General features: G+C 35.5%; 1 protein-coding gene across 2 annotated transcripts in view; it reads left to right on the top strand.

Moving 5' to 3' along the window:
• The first annotated feature begins 5,228 nt into the window (after positions 1 to 5,228).
• The window catches only part of LOC141443409 (uncharacterized), a 40,852-nt gene continuing 27,083 nt past the window's right edge, over positions 5,229 to 18,997 (top strand). For both annotated transcript variants that reach the window (XM_074108683.1, XM_074108674.1), the window contains exon 1: positions 5,229 to 5,649. In XM_074108683.1, coding sequence (XP_073964784.1) covers positions 5,424 to 5,649 — 226 coding nt within the window. In that variant the 5' untranslated portion in view covers positions 5,229 to 5,423. The remainder of the gene's footprint in view (positions 5,650 to 18,997) is intronic.

Here is an 18,997-nt window from a genome sequence, read left to right as displayed (position 1 = left end):
CAATCAATTTTTACACATCTCCTACGGTTCGAGTTACTGAAGATGCTGCAGATTACTGCAGATACTGAAGTAGGTACTGATGTAGTACCTAAGTAATGACTAGTAGTACCTAGGTAATGATGAGAAAAGAACTGAAGAAAGAAAAAAATATTGCCACAAAAGATCACTAAACTTACAAGTACTTTCTTCCATCGAATTATCTGCATTGCCATACAATCTATAATATGCATACCTACCAAGCTTCAACTCTATCCGATCACTGAAAGCGGATATACTGATGTGTATCGACAAAAAACTACAAAGTAAATGAAATTTACGTCTATAATTATTTATTTGAGTACTTTGCTTACCTGCTAGTGGCGACTGTAAGTAAGTAGGCATCCATTACAGTAGTGATATTTAGTGATAGGTATTACATTGAAATTTCAAAAATAAGAAGGTAGGTAAATATAGATTTTTAGGATTAGGTGTAATTTAATTTTCCTTAATGTTAAAATTTAAACTTATGTTATCATTGAACACAAAAATGTAAATAAAACATATAATAGTGTAACAAATAAAAATTTGGATTAGAATAAGTTGTATTTTTTTTTCTTTAAATAAATTAAATAAAAATTTCAGTTTTCAAAAAAACAGGTATAGGTAATCAAATGTCGATAACGAAATATAGTCATAGATATCAAACGTGTTTTTTAAGTAATATTATTTTTTGCCTTACGTTTATGCATAATACCAGAAGCAAATAATTGTAAAATGTATGTTACCGCAAAATCGAAAATTATCATCAAGTACAATTTTTTATTAAGGCACAATGGAAAACAACAAAAAAGTACAATAAGTAACACGATAGTGAAAGTAAACAACAAATATTGAGGCCCATCCCTCGGGACTCATGTCATGCACCACGCATGCAGTTCCCTTGCGCCCATGCGCCCACGAGCCCGTGCGTGCATATGCAGCATATTACTAGTGCCCCTTTTTCTCACGTAGACCTCCCTTGCTTCCCGCTGCGCTTTAATGTCTTCCAACCCAGTTAGGGCGGTGCAATAAAATGGCGCTGAAATTGAAAAGTTTACAAGCACGGAGAGGACACTTTACAAGTATAGACATTTATTTACTTAGATGATTTTTGTAAGGAATGATCGAGCTTACCAATATAGGTAAATAAACAACGTTGATTTGTGTTGGTTTCGGGGAATGTTGCATTTTGTGACAGGTAGGTAGAGTCTTTAATGGATTGTCGATTATTTCATTAAAGTTCATCATTATCGCCATCGTCATCATTCCAGCCTATATACGTCCCACTACTGGGCAGAATGAGAGAATTGCTATAATTTCCATTCGAAATAAAATGTTGCTCCTAAAATTGTTAAATTTTCAGGGATGTTATAAAATAAATCTAACCTAACGTTACTGGTCTCTAAATTCTAATGAATCTTAAAATTCTAAAACTCTTAAATTGTACAGGAAACTAGGTGCATTTACTTTTTAACTGACTTCAAAATAAGATGAGGGTCTAAGTTCGATTGTATGTATTTCACAATTGAAAAGTTATACCTTACTTTATTACTTTTAGAGTCATATTGAACGATTTATTTTTGTTCTTGTTTTGCTGGGCAATGCGATGCGATGATTTTCTGTACAATGGTTTCACAATGTTTGAGGATTCAACGGGTTCGGTTGGTTTGAAAGGTTTGAATTTGAAATCATTAATTTAAAATTAGGCTTTGAAGGATACTTAGTTTCAATTAGGACAACTAGTAAATGGCTGTCAAATATGTACTTAATTAAATTGTCACTAGTGTTGTCTTATCAAATCCGCTCGCTATTATAAAGAAGTAAGCAAATGTTTTGTAACTACGTTTGGCAAACTTCTGAAACTTAAATATTTCTTTTTTAAAACTAACCTAACCTTAACTAAAGGACTCACTGACCATGTTTTGAAACATTGACCTGTTGATTTTCACCTCAGTTCAAAAATGAAAAATTGAGCAATCGTTTTTGCTCACTACGTGAGACAAAGTAACTTTTTAATTTTTTTAAATGCTGATGATAGTGTTGGGTCTAGGTACTCACTGAATTCCAAATATTTGAACTTTACTTTGATCTGTCACTTTCACTTCAACGAGAGATAGGATCAAATGAGGGCTATCGTTTTTTGTCTCACTAGATGGCGCACTGTTGCGTGAGGTTTTTAAGTATGGCTTTCAAAGTCTGTTATTACGGGCGTGAAAACAAAGTTTAGATTAAAATCATATTTAATACACCTTAAAACCGTACCATAAAATATCGAGCATGCTACAGTGTTCCATAGTCCCCGTTTTGTTCGGAAAAAAGGGAGGACAAAGGTTTCCGAAAGACAAAACTGTCTCAAAACACAGACATTCAGTGCCCCGGAACGCATATTGCCATAATTAATTTCAGATATTGCAAAATATTCACAAAATTATTCTAATTATAAATAAACCCGCGTAGCTCACTCAAAAACTATGAGATTTGACATTTCGGAGACCTCACGCTACACTAGCGCCTCTAGCGGCGAATTCATACGCGATAGCCCTCATTACTGTGTTGATTACAACCTTAAATTAAATTTATGGTATTAAAAATATATATCGATACCTAATAAATTACAAGAAAACGAAATATTTCCAAAATGTAAATTTTCCCGCTCTTTTAATAAAGTATGCAACCTCGTTGCACGAAAGCCGCTTCTCTTGTTTTTTTTTTAGAAAAGAATTCGGTATAGGTACTGCCTCTACAGTTGAAATAAATATTTGTCAAATTGAATGAATTTGTAACAAATCTATTTATGTTTATGTAATAGAAATCTTAACAAAATCATATTTAAAGGTTTAATAACATTTATAATAAATTATACGTTTATTGTTCAACCTTTTTAAGACCCAAAGATGAGGCTTTTTGCAGTATTAAAAAATAAGTAAGACATATTTTACAAGTAGTTCTAAGTTTAAATTACAATGCATGTGTAAATTACAATGAGTTATGAGTATGAGATTTGTATTGTACTTTGGACACTTTTTCGTTCCGAATTCAAAACCTCTCTACTTACCGCTTTTGAACAATGTTTGGCATTCTTAACTTTCTGGTGACTTTTTTAAGATTTAATCGCGACTGTATGTATCAATTTTGAGTAAGGGTTTTAAATGTGATTGTTATATTTGTATCTTAATAATCGGATTATATTAAAAAATTGTGTTTGTTTGGTATATGTGGTTTTATTCTTATGTTACATTTAAATTATGTTCTCGCTGCTGAGGTGAAAAATTGTATGTGTCGGACCAAAGTTTTTTTGTATCTCGTGCGTTTGAATCCCTCGTTGCTCTCAGAATTCTAATCTAGAATCACTCGCTACGCTCGTGATTCAATTATAGAATCCTTCGCTTGCTCGGGATTCAAATTCAACACTCGCAGCAAAAAACAACTTTGCTCTCTTGTTGCACAAATAACTATTTTCACTACATCTATAAATGCATGATAGACAAAAAATACATACCTAGATGGATGGGCACTTTTCTGCAGGGACAAGATTTGGATTGGACGAATTGTAGGTACAACCCTATAGCTAAGTATACAAGATGTTATTTAAATAATTGAAAACCATAAAGTAGTTTGCTCAGAATCGAGAGTAGAATCGATTACACTATGTTTTAAATCAGGCTGTGTTTGTTTTTTTAAATCCCTTTTTTATTGTGCCCAGTTACGACTGCAACAGGAGCCAATTAAATATTTTAGCGAGGTTGGATACTTTTACAATAATTTAATACTGGCCGTTTTGCTGTCAATTTGTGATTTTCTTCTAAAAACGTCAAAGCGCAACTGACAAATACATATTATGAGTGTAGAGTTAGTTAGTTAGCAAAACATATGAATATCTTTTAAAATAAGGAAGATATTCAAAAATAAATGAAATCAACTAACTTAAAATGAAAAATATATTTGGGGTGTCTGAGGTTTTCAGTTATTTAATTAACACCTTGTAGGTATAGTTAGTTTATTTTTAGGATAATTTTTTACTTCGGGGAATTGTTAGTTATTAATTTTGTCACTTGATCAATATTACCCGCCATACTTAGACTGCACTAAATGTCCTGCCTCCTTAGGTACTACCCAAACTTTGAGTGAAGTACCTAATTTATTTCGTCAAAGACGAACAAAGTAAGATTTCGTGTTGGAAAGTTAGGAGCTTGAACGAATGTCGCTCTCTGAGTTTTGTGGGCTCGGTGTACATAATTACTAATTACATACTGAAACTAATTGCTAATCCAGACAGTTTTTTATACCTACATTTAGCCATTAGGTAAATACATCCTACCTATCAATAAGTCACTTCATTGGAAATATGTAAATAATCGTTAGGGTAAATATGTAAAGAAATTTCAATTAGATCGGGGTACATAATAACTAGAAGTTTAAATATTATGGAATGAAAAGGAGACTTCCTAAATTTGATATTAGGTAAAAGCTTTTTTGTTTTGGAAAATAATTGTCCTAGCAAACTAGAAAAAGTAAAAAAGTAGAAAAATACCTAGCTAGCACCATTAATATCCAGGGAAATAAAAAAAAGAAGAATAGATAGAGTTCAAACCATTTTCACTGTTCTCGAATGTAAGATAAACCAGAAGAAGCAAAATGTGTTAAAAGAACAAGTGGGGCATCTTAACACGTCTTTTGTAAAATAACTCTTGAGAAGTCTGAAGCTTTTCTAAAACTAAAAGACTTGAACTTTCTATAGTGTTATAGTATATAACGGAGCTTCGGCCGCGATACAAGAGCGCACATGTTCCCGGAACAAATTAAAAAACCTGCGCGGGACAAGGACGCAGCATCACAACTTTTGTTGGATATTTTTCTTTTCCCCGCCACAGACAGGACACGGCGCACACAAACATAAAGCAAGTTTCTAGGAACTTACAGAAAGACTGAATTTAAATACCTAAAGCCATTCATTAAGTACCTGGATCGTTAATTACAACTTTTTTATTTTCCTCAATGACAAAGGAACAGTCGGCGAAAAGAAAAGTAGACAAGTGTCGTGACACGCACCCCTCGCGGGCACGAGGCGCGGGGGCGCGGGCCAATGGCGGGGCGCGGCGCCCGCGGCGGCGGCGCCCATTGGCCGGCGCGCAGGGGGTGCGCGCCCCGCCTCCTCCTCGAAGCTCGCCCTTATTGAATTAGGCTTATCATTCGATTTCGAGTGGGGCGAGAGCGCGGTCCTCCGCTCGCAAAAACTAACGTTGCGATCCGATACCATCTGTAATCGGCATAATTCGATATACTCGCGGCTCATCCAATTATGTGGCTGTGAGCCTTCGCGCGGCGCCCTCGGACAGAAGACGCACGCGCCCCGCGCGGCGCGGCGCACGCTACGCGGCTGAGCTGGTGCGGCGAGGAGCCGAGTCATGGAGTACGGGTACCTGAGCGGGGCCGGCGGCGGCTTCGAGGGCGGCTGTCTGGGCGCGGGCGGCGGCGAGCTGTCCTGGGGCGAGCTGGCGTCCTGTGGGCAGATGTCGCAGGCAGCGTACCGCTACCAGGGGATGCGCTACCAGCCGCCGCCGCCGCCCTGCGCGCGCCCGCAGGAGCCCATGCGGAACCACCACATATTCCCGCCCGCCATGAACTTGCAACGTAAGTAACCCGGATAGCCTAGCAGTTAGAGAGCTTGTTTGTGGACCATCAAGTCCAGGGTTTGATCCCCGCGCAGCAGATATTTGTAAAATACGAATATATTTGCTCTCGAGTCTTTGCATTTGTTTATGTTGGTGTTTAGGTAGTAATAATTACTTAAGCTCTTGTAAGACATATTTAATAAAATTAAAAAATTAAACGGTTCAACTCGCGATTATTATAACGTACTCACCTATGTAAAAGATTTTCAGGAAAGATCGAAACTTGTCGATCCGTTCCTGACTCTTCAGCGTGAGTTGAACCGTTTAATTCTGTAAATGTTTAGGTAGATATATACATATATAAAACTTGAGGTTACGTGGCCTGTTTATCATTGTCTGTAGCCCATCGGGTGCATCAAAACATGGACCATAGGTAGGTACAGATGTTCTATACCATAATAAATTATATGCAGTTACCTACTACCAAAGATTTCTATTAGGTGCATCCAAATCACCCAATTGGCTCTAGGTTTTCTGTAACCTATGTAGAGTTCTAGTATAGGTATTATATATTTTAATATTTAAATACTATTTATGCTTCTTTATATACTTACATATACTCGGTGTATGTGAGTTGAATTTTATAATTCACTTTTGGTTCTCCATTGCCCCATATAAATATTATACAATTTATCTTGTAATTATTATTTTACTCACATTTGAACACTTATATTTTAAGAAAAAATATTATTAGTGCAGCAACAGCTAACGTAGTATTTTGTATATTTATCTAATGTATACTGTGCTGTGTGTACCATGTAGGTAGGTACTTACAAAATTTCGTTTCATTTTCGTTAGTCTCTAGTGCAGTGACTCTACGTTTGATATTAATATACTGATTCATTCAACTTTGAAGTACTCCGTTAGTTTTTTTACATAAACCTTTTGAATATAATTTATTTTTGCAGTTGTAAACAAGTTTGTTTATGGACGAATAACTTTGAAAAGCTATTTAATTTTCCTTGGTTATCTACTGAAAATTCATAAAATTAAAGTGGATACCTCTATAACAGTCAAAAACTTTACCGACGGTGTAAAATAAGAGCTCGGCGTAGCCTCTACTGAAGCCGACGGCCAGTGAACGTTCTATTTTCTTATGACTCTTATTTTTTTTAAGGAAACTTTTCTTACTGGCCTGTCTTAGTTTTTTAGAAAGCAGGTATTTACTTGTATGCCATTACGGGCCAGCAATAGACTAGATTTCTAAAACAATATAATTAATCAGTTCGATTGTCAAAAAATACCGGAACCGTGTTTTTCTTTTGTCTACGAGTACTTATTAAACAAAAGATAATTGAGATGTTGTGTATGTATTATAGCAAGTAAAGTTTCGTAGGATGTCACGCTCAGGTACACCTTTTTCTTATTGAGACGTAACGCGCCTTTACCTTGGTATTGTTTTGTTGTATTGACAAAAGTAAAAATACGTACCCATCTAATATTTTTTGATAATCTAACTGATGCATTAACTAATAATAATGGGTTTATATCGACTGGTAGAAAATCGTTAGTCATAATGTAAATTGTTTGTCATAATTAACTCTAATTAACTCTATTTTCCTCTGAAACAATTTATTTTTCATAATTGTTATAAAGCAAACCTAACCTAACCGTTCTATATATTGACCATTTAAAAATTTATGACAAAAGCAACGGTTTCAGCGGGATAAAAATGATGGCTAACAATAATTATGACAAACATTACATTATGTATGACTTTTAAAATTATGGCAGTCAAAAGGATCCCCCTAATTATACAGGGTGACCCACGGTTATGCCACATGAAAGGAAGGTATCCTAAATATTGTAGACAAATGTTTTTACAGAACATTTTATTTTGATTTTAAAAACAATTTAAACTGCATTTAAAGATTTTTGAAAAACCCTGTCTGAGCCGGGAACCGAACCCACCGAACAGTAAAAAAACAGTTCAATAGGCGGATGTATTTATACTTACATGACCTTTTTTTCGGGTTCCGTAGTCAACTTGGAACCCTTATAGTTGTGCCATGTCTGTCCGTCTGTCTGTCTGTCTGTCCGCGGATAAGCTCAGAGACCGTAGTACTAGAAAGCTGTAATTTAGCATGAATATACATATCGTGGTAAAATAAAAATAACAAAAAAATCTTTTTTTGGGGTACCTCCCAAAGAAGTAAAATGGGGCTGGTTTTTTTTCTCGATTAACCCTATAGTGTGGAGTATGAATAGATATTTTAAAACCATTGGGTATATAATTGCTATAACGATTTTTCGATTCAGTGATGTGTTTGCAAAATATTCGACTTTAAAGTGCAAATTCTCATTAAAATGGAGCGTCCCGCCCACCTCTAAAATCTAAACTGTTGTAAAGGATGGTACCTAGTAAGTAAGATATGAAATTTACAAGGAAAATTATAGTGGCTAAGATTAATATTAATTTATTTATTTAACACGTGTATTACCTATATGTACGACATATGTATGTGTAGATGTATTTTTGTTGAAAAGGTTACCTGGAAGAGATCGCTCTTAAGCGATAAGGCCGCCTTTTGATTACCTTGTAATTTTCTCTCTGTGTACCGGTTTTCTGTATCGCTTACTATTTCTCGTGTACAATAAAGAGTCATTGTATTGTATTGTATTAATAGCAGCCTAAGGTATAAAATATACCTAAGCTTGGAAGATTCCGTACACAATACGAAATCCATAGAAAAATATTACCTACTTGACTTTATCGCAATGGCTACGGAACCCTATCTTGGGCGTGTCTGACACGATCTTGGCCGGTTTTTTATCAACACAATTAAATACTACACAATAAACAATTCCGAAAAATGATAATTAAATATACCTACAAGGTAGCAATGGCTGGCCTCTAAGCTATAGAACAATCTCTGCCAGGCACTCTCATGGAAAGTATCTAAAAAGGAATGGATTAACTAAAGCAAATTATGCAAATTTATTATCAACACAAAAGTGTATTAATAAAAAAACCACACAAACAATACACTAATAAAAACACACGGCTCTCAAAAACGTGTCACTCCTGTATTTAAAAAACATACTTTAAACTAAGATTTCTCCAGGATTTTTAAAAATTTTTTTTAAAGATTTTTCTAAGGTTTCTTGTTTATGTGTTTTTTTGTTTTCTTTTTGTATTATTTTTGTGTTTTATGTACAGTAAAGTGTTTACATACATACATACATACATTTCATTACATCGAAAAGCAACTCGTGAAAAGCTACAGAATACAAAATGGCAATAGTCACATAGTTTTTTAACATCACTAAGTATTTGATTTTAAAATTGTGAATCAATAAGACAATAATGTACTTACAACAACAGATAACGTGGCTTTTGTTACGCTAAAGGTTCAATTAGGTAGTTTTTAGACACACAGCATCTCATCTCAAAGATAAAAAATATATTAAAACAAAAACTACAGCTTTCTAGTACTACTTTCTAGACAGATGGTCATGTACACCCAGTGTATACACTTAGTGTATCTTGTAAGCACGTGTCATCTGCGTTCGTATTGAGAATTTTTTTGTATACCTATACTGTGTGTACCTACTACTGTGTAAAGCGTTGTAAAGGCGTTTATATCTGCTGAGCTGGCAACGTTGCATTTTTGTTAGTTTTTCTCGATTATTCCATAAAAATTAATGAGAATTAAAAATGTGGTCTGATAGAACTCTTCTTAATATAGAAGTTAATGTGTCTACTCCAATAATTATGCGATATAGACTTTTTTTAAAACCGTTCATAAACATTTGTTCGTTTTTAAAGAATATAAAAGTCTATCACGAATAATTATTGGAGTAGACACATTAACTAATAATTATGTATTAAGAAGAGTTCTATAAGACCACTTTTTTATTTTTCATTAAATTTTTATGGAATAATCGAGAAAACTAACAAAAATGCAACGTTGCCAGCTCAGCAGGTATAAACGCTCGTAAGTCATGTAGCAGTTGTTACGCTCGGCAGTATTGCGCGTAGCACTGCTACGAAATGGGTAGTAGTGGTTATTCTTCATTATTTTAACTTTGACTCTCCGCTACATAAATTTAGAGTGAAAGAAAGGTAAAAAAAACCCGCCAAGTGCGAGTTGGACTCGCGCATCGAGGTTCCGTACAAAGTGGTATCTATGAATAACCAGTGTAAGCAGAGATCTGCCGCTAAATGTACGCAGTGTAGGGTAATTTTTAATAGTTACTTAGATAAACAGACAGACACAAAAAAATTAAATTTTCAGACTTTTTCACTAAAATAGTTATTACCTTCGTACCAAATTTGCATGGAAACACCTTTTTTTGATGACTGCATCTTTTGATAGTGTTGACTTAGAAGTTTTTTTTTTCACTGGTAGAAGGGGTAGCAGACTTCTGAAAAGGGGATTAACAGACGGACAGACAGACAGACGAATCCTAATAAGGGGATTTTTCTTTTCGAGATACGGAACCCTAAAAGTTAGAAAATCCGGTGGGAATCGAGTTGTTGCGGCGTTACGACACTACAGAGTATATACCCTGACGTGGTGTAAGCCCTCAACTTTTTTTCATGTCCACAGGAATCAGGTATCATAAACCTTAATTTTTATGTAGAATTGCAATAAACATGCCAAAGTAGTTTTGTTTAAAATAATAACCTACCAAGTGTATGTCGTGCTACGCGTGCTGTAGGGTGCTGCAGTATAGTGAAAAATATTCAATATATATGTTTTAGTTGACTATACTACTTAACTTCAAAGCTTAGCTATGATACTTTGTCCTATAGTTTCATGATATGCTTAAGCTGCAATCACATTTATCTGTCATGTTGTGTCGTGATGCATCAGAACGGTATCGGTTTCATACATTTTATATGGTTGCGTTCACATTTATCTGATGCAGTGTGTAGTGATGGCTTGTCGCATAAAAGCTATAGAGAGAAAGAGAGACAGAGAGCATCACAACACAACACGACAGATAAATGTGAATGCGGCTTTACGCGTGGCGACACACCGAGTCCTATGGCCATTTTTGCGTTTTTCAAAACTACGTGTTCTTTCATTTAATTCTTTTTAATTTACATTATGTATCATGTAAGGTTGTCCCATTATTTTAAGTTTAAATGTTTTTTTTTCTCAAACATCCAAGGAAATGTCGTCCTTACCTTCGTGATCATAGAACCCCAAATACGTTATTGTATAGCACTTATTGAAGATTCGTTCTAATTTCGAATTAGAGGATAGTAATGGAATTTCATACAACATTGCCGGCCAAGGCCAGCAAAGAGGTTGTCTTTTGTTTCAGTGGGTTTTATTTATTTTATTGACTATCTATATGGAATACTGCCAATTAAAAAAAACGTACCTAGTTCGTGAATGTGTTATTACTTTTTAATCTCTTATTTGACTAGATTATTTGATTAGAATAGATCAGGTATTCAATAATAAACGAGGATTGACATTTATTGTTAATAATTTATTAAAATAACCAATTAATAAGGTATCCTCATTTTTTATACTTAAATAAAATCATCACAAGATTTGGTCGCAAAATCATTAACTCGAATAGCTTACAAAAAATAGCTGTATTTTGGCAGGAATAGAAAAAAAAACAAATACTTATACGGTTTAAGTATACCTAAAACGAGTAGTAGGTAGTGTTATTGTTTCCGAGATGAGTTCATCATCAAGTGACATGGTATTATTTCCTTGGATTTATTTGAGAAAAGCGCTATACAAGCCTCGTCTGCGAACAGGGATTGTCGGCCTTGTATCTCTAGATGGCCTCGTTAACACTCAGCCATCTATAACTACTCGGTCGGCAATCCCCTATTTCGCGGACTCTGCAGTAATGTACTATTTCTTGTGTGACAAGTTTCAGTAAATAAATTATTGTTGTTCTCATTCTACCGATTAGGTAGGTACTACGACAAAATCCCAGTCTTGTGTCTCCTTTAAGATCACGCAAATAATATAATAATATAATTTCCTTTATTAACTCCACCACAGAATACACAATTTATACAGTAACAATAAGCAATGATTGATTGATATGCATACGTTTAGCTATACTATAACATATAACTTTATCACAGTTCGAACTACCTAACCATTATGGCGTCTACTATTTGCTTAACATTCTGAATTAGTATAACCAAGGTATAGTAAGGTATAGTATAACCAAGGTATATGTATACTTTCTTAAACAGTTACATTCAAATTCACAAGTTATGCAAATTGAAATACTCAGAAGTCATGGGCATTACAGCCAATCTATTGGAAGTCCAGAGAGTCCAGAATATTTTGATAAGTTGAGGTGCTCGTTCAAACTTTCGGCACTCGAATGTTTGGCGATCCTTTCAGAGTATAAGTACAACGTAAAAGAAATCGTTTTCATTTGGTGAGCAAGTGGGGAAGTTGCGACGACGGTCACGACACAGAGAATGGTGGGCGGAGAGCGGGAGCGGGGCGCGGGGGCATTCTCGCCGCGTGAGCGATTGCGTCCCTAATTGGCAGCGGCGTCCGCGAGAATCTTGAGGGGAGGACAGCAAAGCTCGAGCGAGCCTTCTCTGCCGTCTTCCATGGCCCTCCCCCCTCGCTGCAAGACCAAGAGCAAGACCACCTCACCCCCTCCGGCACCCGCAACAATAACTCACCGCGGGGCTCACGTAATCTCGAGTAAGCTCGGATTATGCCCGTTAATCATGCGGAAATTAATTACAAGTTTGCGTATTAATTGTAGTACAATTACAAGAATTACGGGGCTGAGATTAAGATGATTCTTGTTTGAATGTTGCGGCTACCTTATCACTGGGGCATTGTTTGGGTCTAAAAATAGCTGTTTTTGTCTCTCTGTTTTGTGATTAGAGGTATATAGGTACGAGTACATAATTAAAATCCCTTTTAGGGATAAGTTCGCCTTTGTACTCTTTTGTTTTGTTGTTTTATTTTTGTATTATTTTTGTGTTTTATGTACAATAAAGTATTTACATTCATACATAAAATTAGCTACACCGTACCTACGTTATTATTTCTTCTTATTTCTTTAGGTTAACCGCATAGTCTGAATCGTATAGGTACGGATGTAGGTAGGTACATATGCGCATACTACATAAGAAGTGAAAACATTTTCGGAATCGCGAGGAATATCCCGATATTGTCATTTCTATTCTCATGTCGCCTTTGTATGCAAGTGGACGGGTTAATTCGATTTGGTGCCAACACGAGGGCAATATTTTATCGCATCATGTGATCTATTCTGTCCCAGTATAGTATAGTAGAGTGGGCCATAAAAAAGGCAATATCTCACAGTTGAGCTGCGTCGGGAGCCACGCTCGTAACTTCTACAATGTTACTGCGGTACACTCGACGAAAGAACAGACTTTTATTTTAGAAAGGAATTGTTTTCCTTTAAAGAACTTTGTATATCGTGCGCGTAATGCTCGATGAGGCTGTTTTCGTCCACGGCACATAAACTATTCGTCGATTTGCTGGCTTCCCTTTTACTTTTGAAGAAGGATCGTATTGCTCAATTGCTCTGATTTCAGTTTTATACAACGGCGTACAAGTACATGTGAAAGATTGAAAATATAACTAGAACAATTTAAACCAGACCCTTAAATATCTAATGTCTAATTCTTATGTGTTTTCGAATTACAATAACAGCTCCTATTATTTTTACGATTATAGACTCCTGCCACGGGCAGCGTTTCGTTTTTACTGCGGCCATTACGTAAATTTACCCATATGTTTATTCGCAATATAAAACATATTGCCGTTGTACGTTTTTTCTGTTAGCTTTTATAGGTTCTACATTACTTGTAAAGTGCTTTTATCGTTACGTATCTGGCTATGTAATAGACTCGATCTTATTTAATTTTTGCCTTTCTTATAAATACAGTATAGGTGTCCTAAGATAAATTATATACCTACATTGACATTTCATATTATATTTTTAGTGTTACTATTGAATGCCAAACATATATAATATCAGTGTATAAAAAAAACTCACGGAAATTTACCAAGCCAGTCGTTATTTTTAGTTTCAAATTAGTTTAGTCGACTTGTTTCGAGCTTTTATATTTAAATAAAATATGCTCTTATGGATTTATTCTTTAGTGCCAAACACATACCATCTTTAAATCGCGTTGCAATTATTTTGATACACCTTCCTACGTGCTAACATAATGAATTTCGGTTTTATTAAAATTAGCTTATCAGTCAAGAAAATAGTTCAAATGCGTCTGTTTCCGACCCTTTTCACTGCGACTTCTGTGGAAGATCCGAGTGCGTTGTTCTTAATACGACAGTGAGAGGAACGGTACCAATACGAACTTCGATTTTCGAATTTCGTAGCCCTGCAGCCTCGAAATAATCAGTGAAGTTTGTGAATCAAAGTCAACAAGCGTGATATATGAAGGCGACGACGCGGCAATAAGGCTTCGGTGGCTTCATTAATCTACAGCTGTAGGTAACCCTTACGTCGGGCGTATGCCGCGATGACGCGCCGACATCGCTTGCATTATGGATGCCCGCGAACTTTCCTGACGCGGGAAAAATGAACCACGGCCCGACTAGATGGATGGCGATACAATTTACTGCGTGGATTTTTATGTACGGAAGGCTGCGATGCGATATTGTTTTTGATATAGGATGCGGGGTGTTGTACCCGGAATCTATCAATCATTAACTTTTAGTACCCACATAGATTCGGGATACGTATATGAGGCTTAAGTACCTAGATACTACATGTATAATTGAGTTACCCGAAGCTCAGAATTGAATGTAAAGTAAAACATTGTTACATTCACAGAAAAATTAAAACAATTAAAAGTTTTTTCTTAGTATAACGAAGTTAATTACCCCGACAAACCTCATTTTATGCGGATAGAAGGTAAAGAGAGAATTATCAAATTGTAATGCCTGTAATACATAATAGTGTTTCTCCTATTATTAAGGGTAGGTTGTCAATTCAGTAAAGGTATTATATTTAATTTTATCCATGGCAAACTAATGGCAAAGCAAAATACTTTTTGAGCACTCGAAACGTATGTCCATTCATTCGATCACGATGTTCCTCAGTCATGTATTCCGACTATGATCAGGTTTTCTCCTACCAGTTTAGCTCATTATTTGGACTTTAGGTACTTCTATTAAATAAAAAATGATTTTGGGACGTGATCAGGATCCATATTCATATTTATTTATTCATTGATATCATGACGATCAACCCCACACAATTCAATAAATGTATACAAGTTTTTTACCACCGTATTTACCTGAAATAATCTCATGTTTGTTTTTTGATGAACATTATTGGACAAGTACTAACCCACAGGACAGACATGACACCAAATAAAAGACTAAAAACAAAAGAACACTTAACTCACCAATTACTGAGCAAAAGTGATTGTTTATGGTATGGGTGGATCACTACTTATTTCTTGTTGTTATTCTTTTCTGTCAGCGAGAGGACAAAAAAAGTAGACAATAGAAGAAATGTTATGTCACATTATACTAACATGCTTATTAGATTACCAATTATGGAAGGGGTTTAAAATTACCACAAAAATGTATGTTTGGCGAATTTTAATTCTATGAACTTACGGTTTAAAGAGTGACTCAGGAAAACTAAACTATAGCAACGAGTGACAAGAAAAAGTTGATCGACTCTATTCATTGATACGGACCTCCGCAAAGTAACGCCTGATTCAAAAAATGACCTCCAGAATAGCACAGTATTAATTCAACATTTCTGTAAAAATATCTAAAACCCATTTTCAAATTAAAAAAGAAATACCTAAAGTCAGTTACATAAGACCGTAGGTAGTTCAAGCCTCCCTTGAGTTTAAGCCAGTCCGGATAAGTCCTTAGCGCCCTTCAAGCAGTCTCGCCGTCTAGTAATTAACGTACCCCCCGGCGAGGGGGGCACGGATCATATCACCTGTGAATTAATTGGTATCTGACGATTAATTAGAGCCACGTGTTCAGACGACTAACGTGTTGGTAAATACGCTTGTTGACAGGATTTGAATCGCGTTTAACACAACCGGCACGCTTAGATACCTAAATTGATCTATAAACACGAGCGTGCAGTTTTTAACTACACACATGAATTAGCATCATAAATTTTACACCATTTTTAATATAAAATGTATCATAATAAATATAAGATTTGTCCATCATCTTTACAGTTATCTATCATCACTTAGTCAAAAATAGTGTATTTAGGAACATATTTTTGGTTTTCCTCGTTTGAAATATTATAAAAGAAAAACCATTCACGATTTTATAAACTGGTTACGTTTAAACATGTACAGAAGCTAAAAACTAAAAAATTGGTAGCGGTGAATCGCGACCGAATAATTCGATGCGGTGTAATATTGTTACACTATGTCAAGGCGGACTGGAAACGAAAATATACACTGAACCGTCGTAAAATTTTAAAACATGCTCGAGCACGCAATAACAATGAGCGGGCGGGCCTGCCTGACCCACGAGCTGCAAACTCAAATTAAACATCTTATGAACGGAAACATCTTGGCAAGATCCTCTTCATTAGGTCGTGCAAATTGCGAGGGGGGCAGTGACACAGTGCGTCCCGGGAACCCCCGCCCCCCGCAGGCTCTATTAATAATGCAAATGAGACCGCAGCTCGGCCAAGAAGCGAGTCTCGATTAATTCCGGTTCATTTGAGGTAATTGTCGTTGCGAGCGTGCGGTCTGCGGCGCCCCGCACGTCCTTTCGCCTCTTGACGTCAGCACGATACAGGGTTATGGTTAGGCTTTATGTTGCCTTGGTATTCTGAGGTTGTGAAAGGCATAGGCGTAATAACTCTATCGACTGCTTTTAATTACTTTCTGACGGTTCGCCACGGGCGATAACGTTAACTTTATGACAAAAACCACCGTTTCGCTTGGCATTTAGTGGAAACCTTAATAGGCCACAAAGTTACTATCAAAAGTTAATATTAAGTGATAAGTTGTGATATTTATTGTTGTTCTGTAGCATAATCCAGATTTTAAACTGTAGGAGTGTATAACTCTTAAGCGAAAATAAAAGGAAATTTGATACGAGGATAAATTTTACTATGTCGATGCTCTGAAGTCAATGTTACCGGTTTGTAACATTTAATTTGAACTTATAATCGGCTACATAAAAAAGCGCAGCTTGCTCCGTAGAGCCCCTACGGCGTAGCGCTACGATCGATACGATCCCACGCGACAACCGGCGCTACGAGTTTTCCTACCGCACTCTATATATTTATAGCCTCCGGAAGATTCCCTAGTTATATATCTTTGTATATGTATACCTGGAACGCGTGGAGGGACCCTTCGAACTTTTGTTCGGAGCGACCGAGTTTTGAGGAGCTTGAACGTTGTGGTTTTCTGGCTATAACAATATTGAATTAGGAGTATAAAGTCTTGGAAAATTAATTTCTAAGATTTCTTTGAAAGTGGTAAATATTTGAAATATTTTGAAATACATTGAGTAATTCTAATATTTAAAATGTTACTTTAATACGATTGTGGTCATTAAAAATCTTGCGGAATTTGACTAGTAAACTAAACTCCTAAATAAGGGAAAAAGTTTGTATTTAATTATGCAATGTAGTGTAACAAATTTTCCCACTAGGTATTTTATGATAAACAGCCGTGGTATTTACTATTTACAAAGAACATTATAAATTACGAACAACCCTAACCTAGCCAAGACACATCGATTATTCAATATTTCGTATTCTATTTGTTGTAATGTTGAATATCTTTTTGCCTAGTTTATGCAGCACATTTTTATCGACACTTGCGAACTGGTCAAAAGCGACAAGAACAAATACAATTCAGACTGATTTACAAAATAAACTTTTCGTATAGATTAATTTGGGTTCATTTAAATTTTATCTTAATCAACTCTTCTTTAAATTAATCATATTTCTTAAGATTTAACAAAAAAGTACATACCAGTTATACATATAAAACGCTGCAAACAACATAAATAATAGAAAGAGATAATGAAAAGGATAGGTACACACTTACAGTTGCCTACGCGAGGGCGCTAGGAGGGGAGACAAAAATGGCGGCATTCTACCTTAGCAGCGCTGTAGCCTGTATGTACCTATCTTTAATTGTTTTATGTCTCTTGTACGAATTATGTTGATCAAATTGATGTTGGTCATGATATGGTGCTTTATTTTGGAATTTGTTACATATTATTATATTGTAATTAAGCGACTAATGTTTATATAATGTCAGGTACATAGATGATTCAATTAGTTGCATTATTCCCTAATTGAATTTTGTGGTTATCTGGTTTTTTAATATTAATTACCGCATTCTCGAGCAGGCCCAAATACCGAATAACGGATAAGCAAAAGTCAAGATTTGCAAAACCATTAAATAACCGGTCACTTATGAGTAATTAGACGTACCTATATAGAGCAGTTGTTATAAGTAACGCCTATGTCAGTCGATTTACATAACAAGACAGTTTGATATATTTGAATTGAAGTAACTGAAAGTAATAAGGCACTAAAGTGTAAAATAAAGTATTGAGCTTGACTTATTTTTTTTATTTTTAACCGACTTCAAAAAAAGGAGGAGGTTATCAATTCAGTTGTATTTTTTTTTGTTTATGCTTGTTACCTCAGAAATCCGTCATTAATGAGCCGGTTCGATTTTTTTTAGTTTGTCTAGTTATGTCTTCAATTAGGTCCCATAAGCACCAAATTAGGATCTGATGATTGGATCTTAAGAAAATCGAAGAAACTCTTCAAATGTTGTAGGGACAGCTATTGTAAATTGGATATATTTAGCAGTAGCTCGTGCATTTGCTCTTGAAAATCATCATTTGGTGAAGTGGAACTGATGATAAAGACCACAGTTGACCATCGGAGTTACTACTCAATAACAAGTAGGTATTTCACGGGTTGAATTTTAATTACTTTGACACAGTTGCTAAGCAATTTATGCTCCTCGTAATGCATATGTTAAAATTGAACGGGTGGTGAAGCACCAGGACTCCTCAATAATGAACGTCTCTGCATCGGAAAAAGCAATCTTTCGTAAAAAGTGACGAGCAGTTGATATTAAACTATTGTATCTTAGATTATTTACACTAAAAAGCGTGAAATGAAAATAATGAAGAATAACCACTACTACCCATTTCGTAGCAGTGCTACGCGCAATACTGCTACATGACTTAAGAGCGTTTATACCTGCTGAGCTGGCAACGTTGCATTTTTGTTAGTTTTCTCGATTATTCTATATAAAATTAATGAAAATGAAAAATGTGGTATGATAAAACTCTTGTTAATACATATATAAGTTAATGTGTCTA

The sequence above is a fragment of the Choristoneura fumiferana genome, chromosome 2 (genome assembly GCF_025370935.1).
Source record: "Choristoneura fumiferana chromosome 2, NRCan_CFum_1, whole genome shotgun sequence".
NCBI lineage: Eukaryota > Metazoa > Arthropoda > Insecta > Lepidoptera > Tortricidae > Choristoneura > Choristoneura fumiferana.
This window is presented reverse-complemented; position numbering and strand designations above follow the sequence as displayed.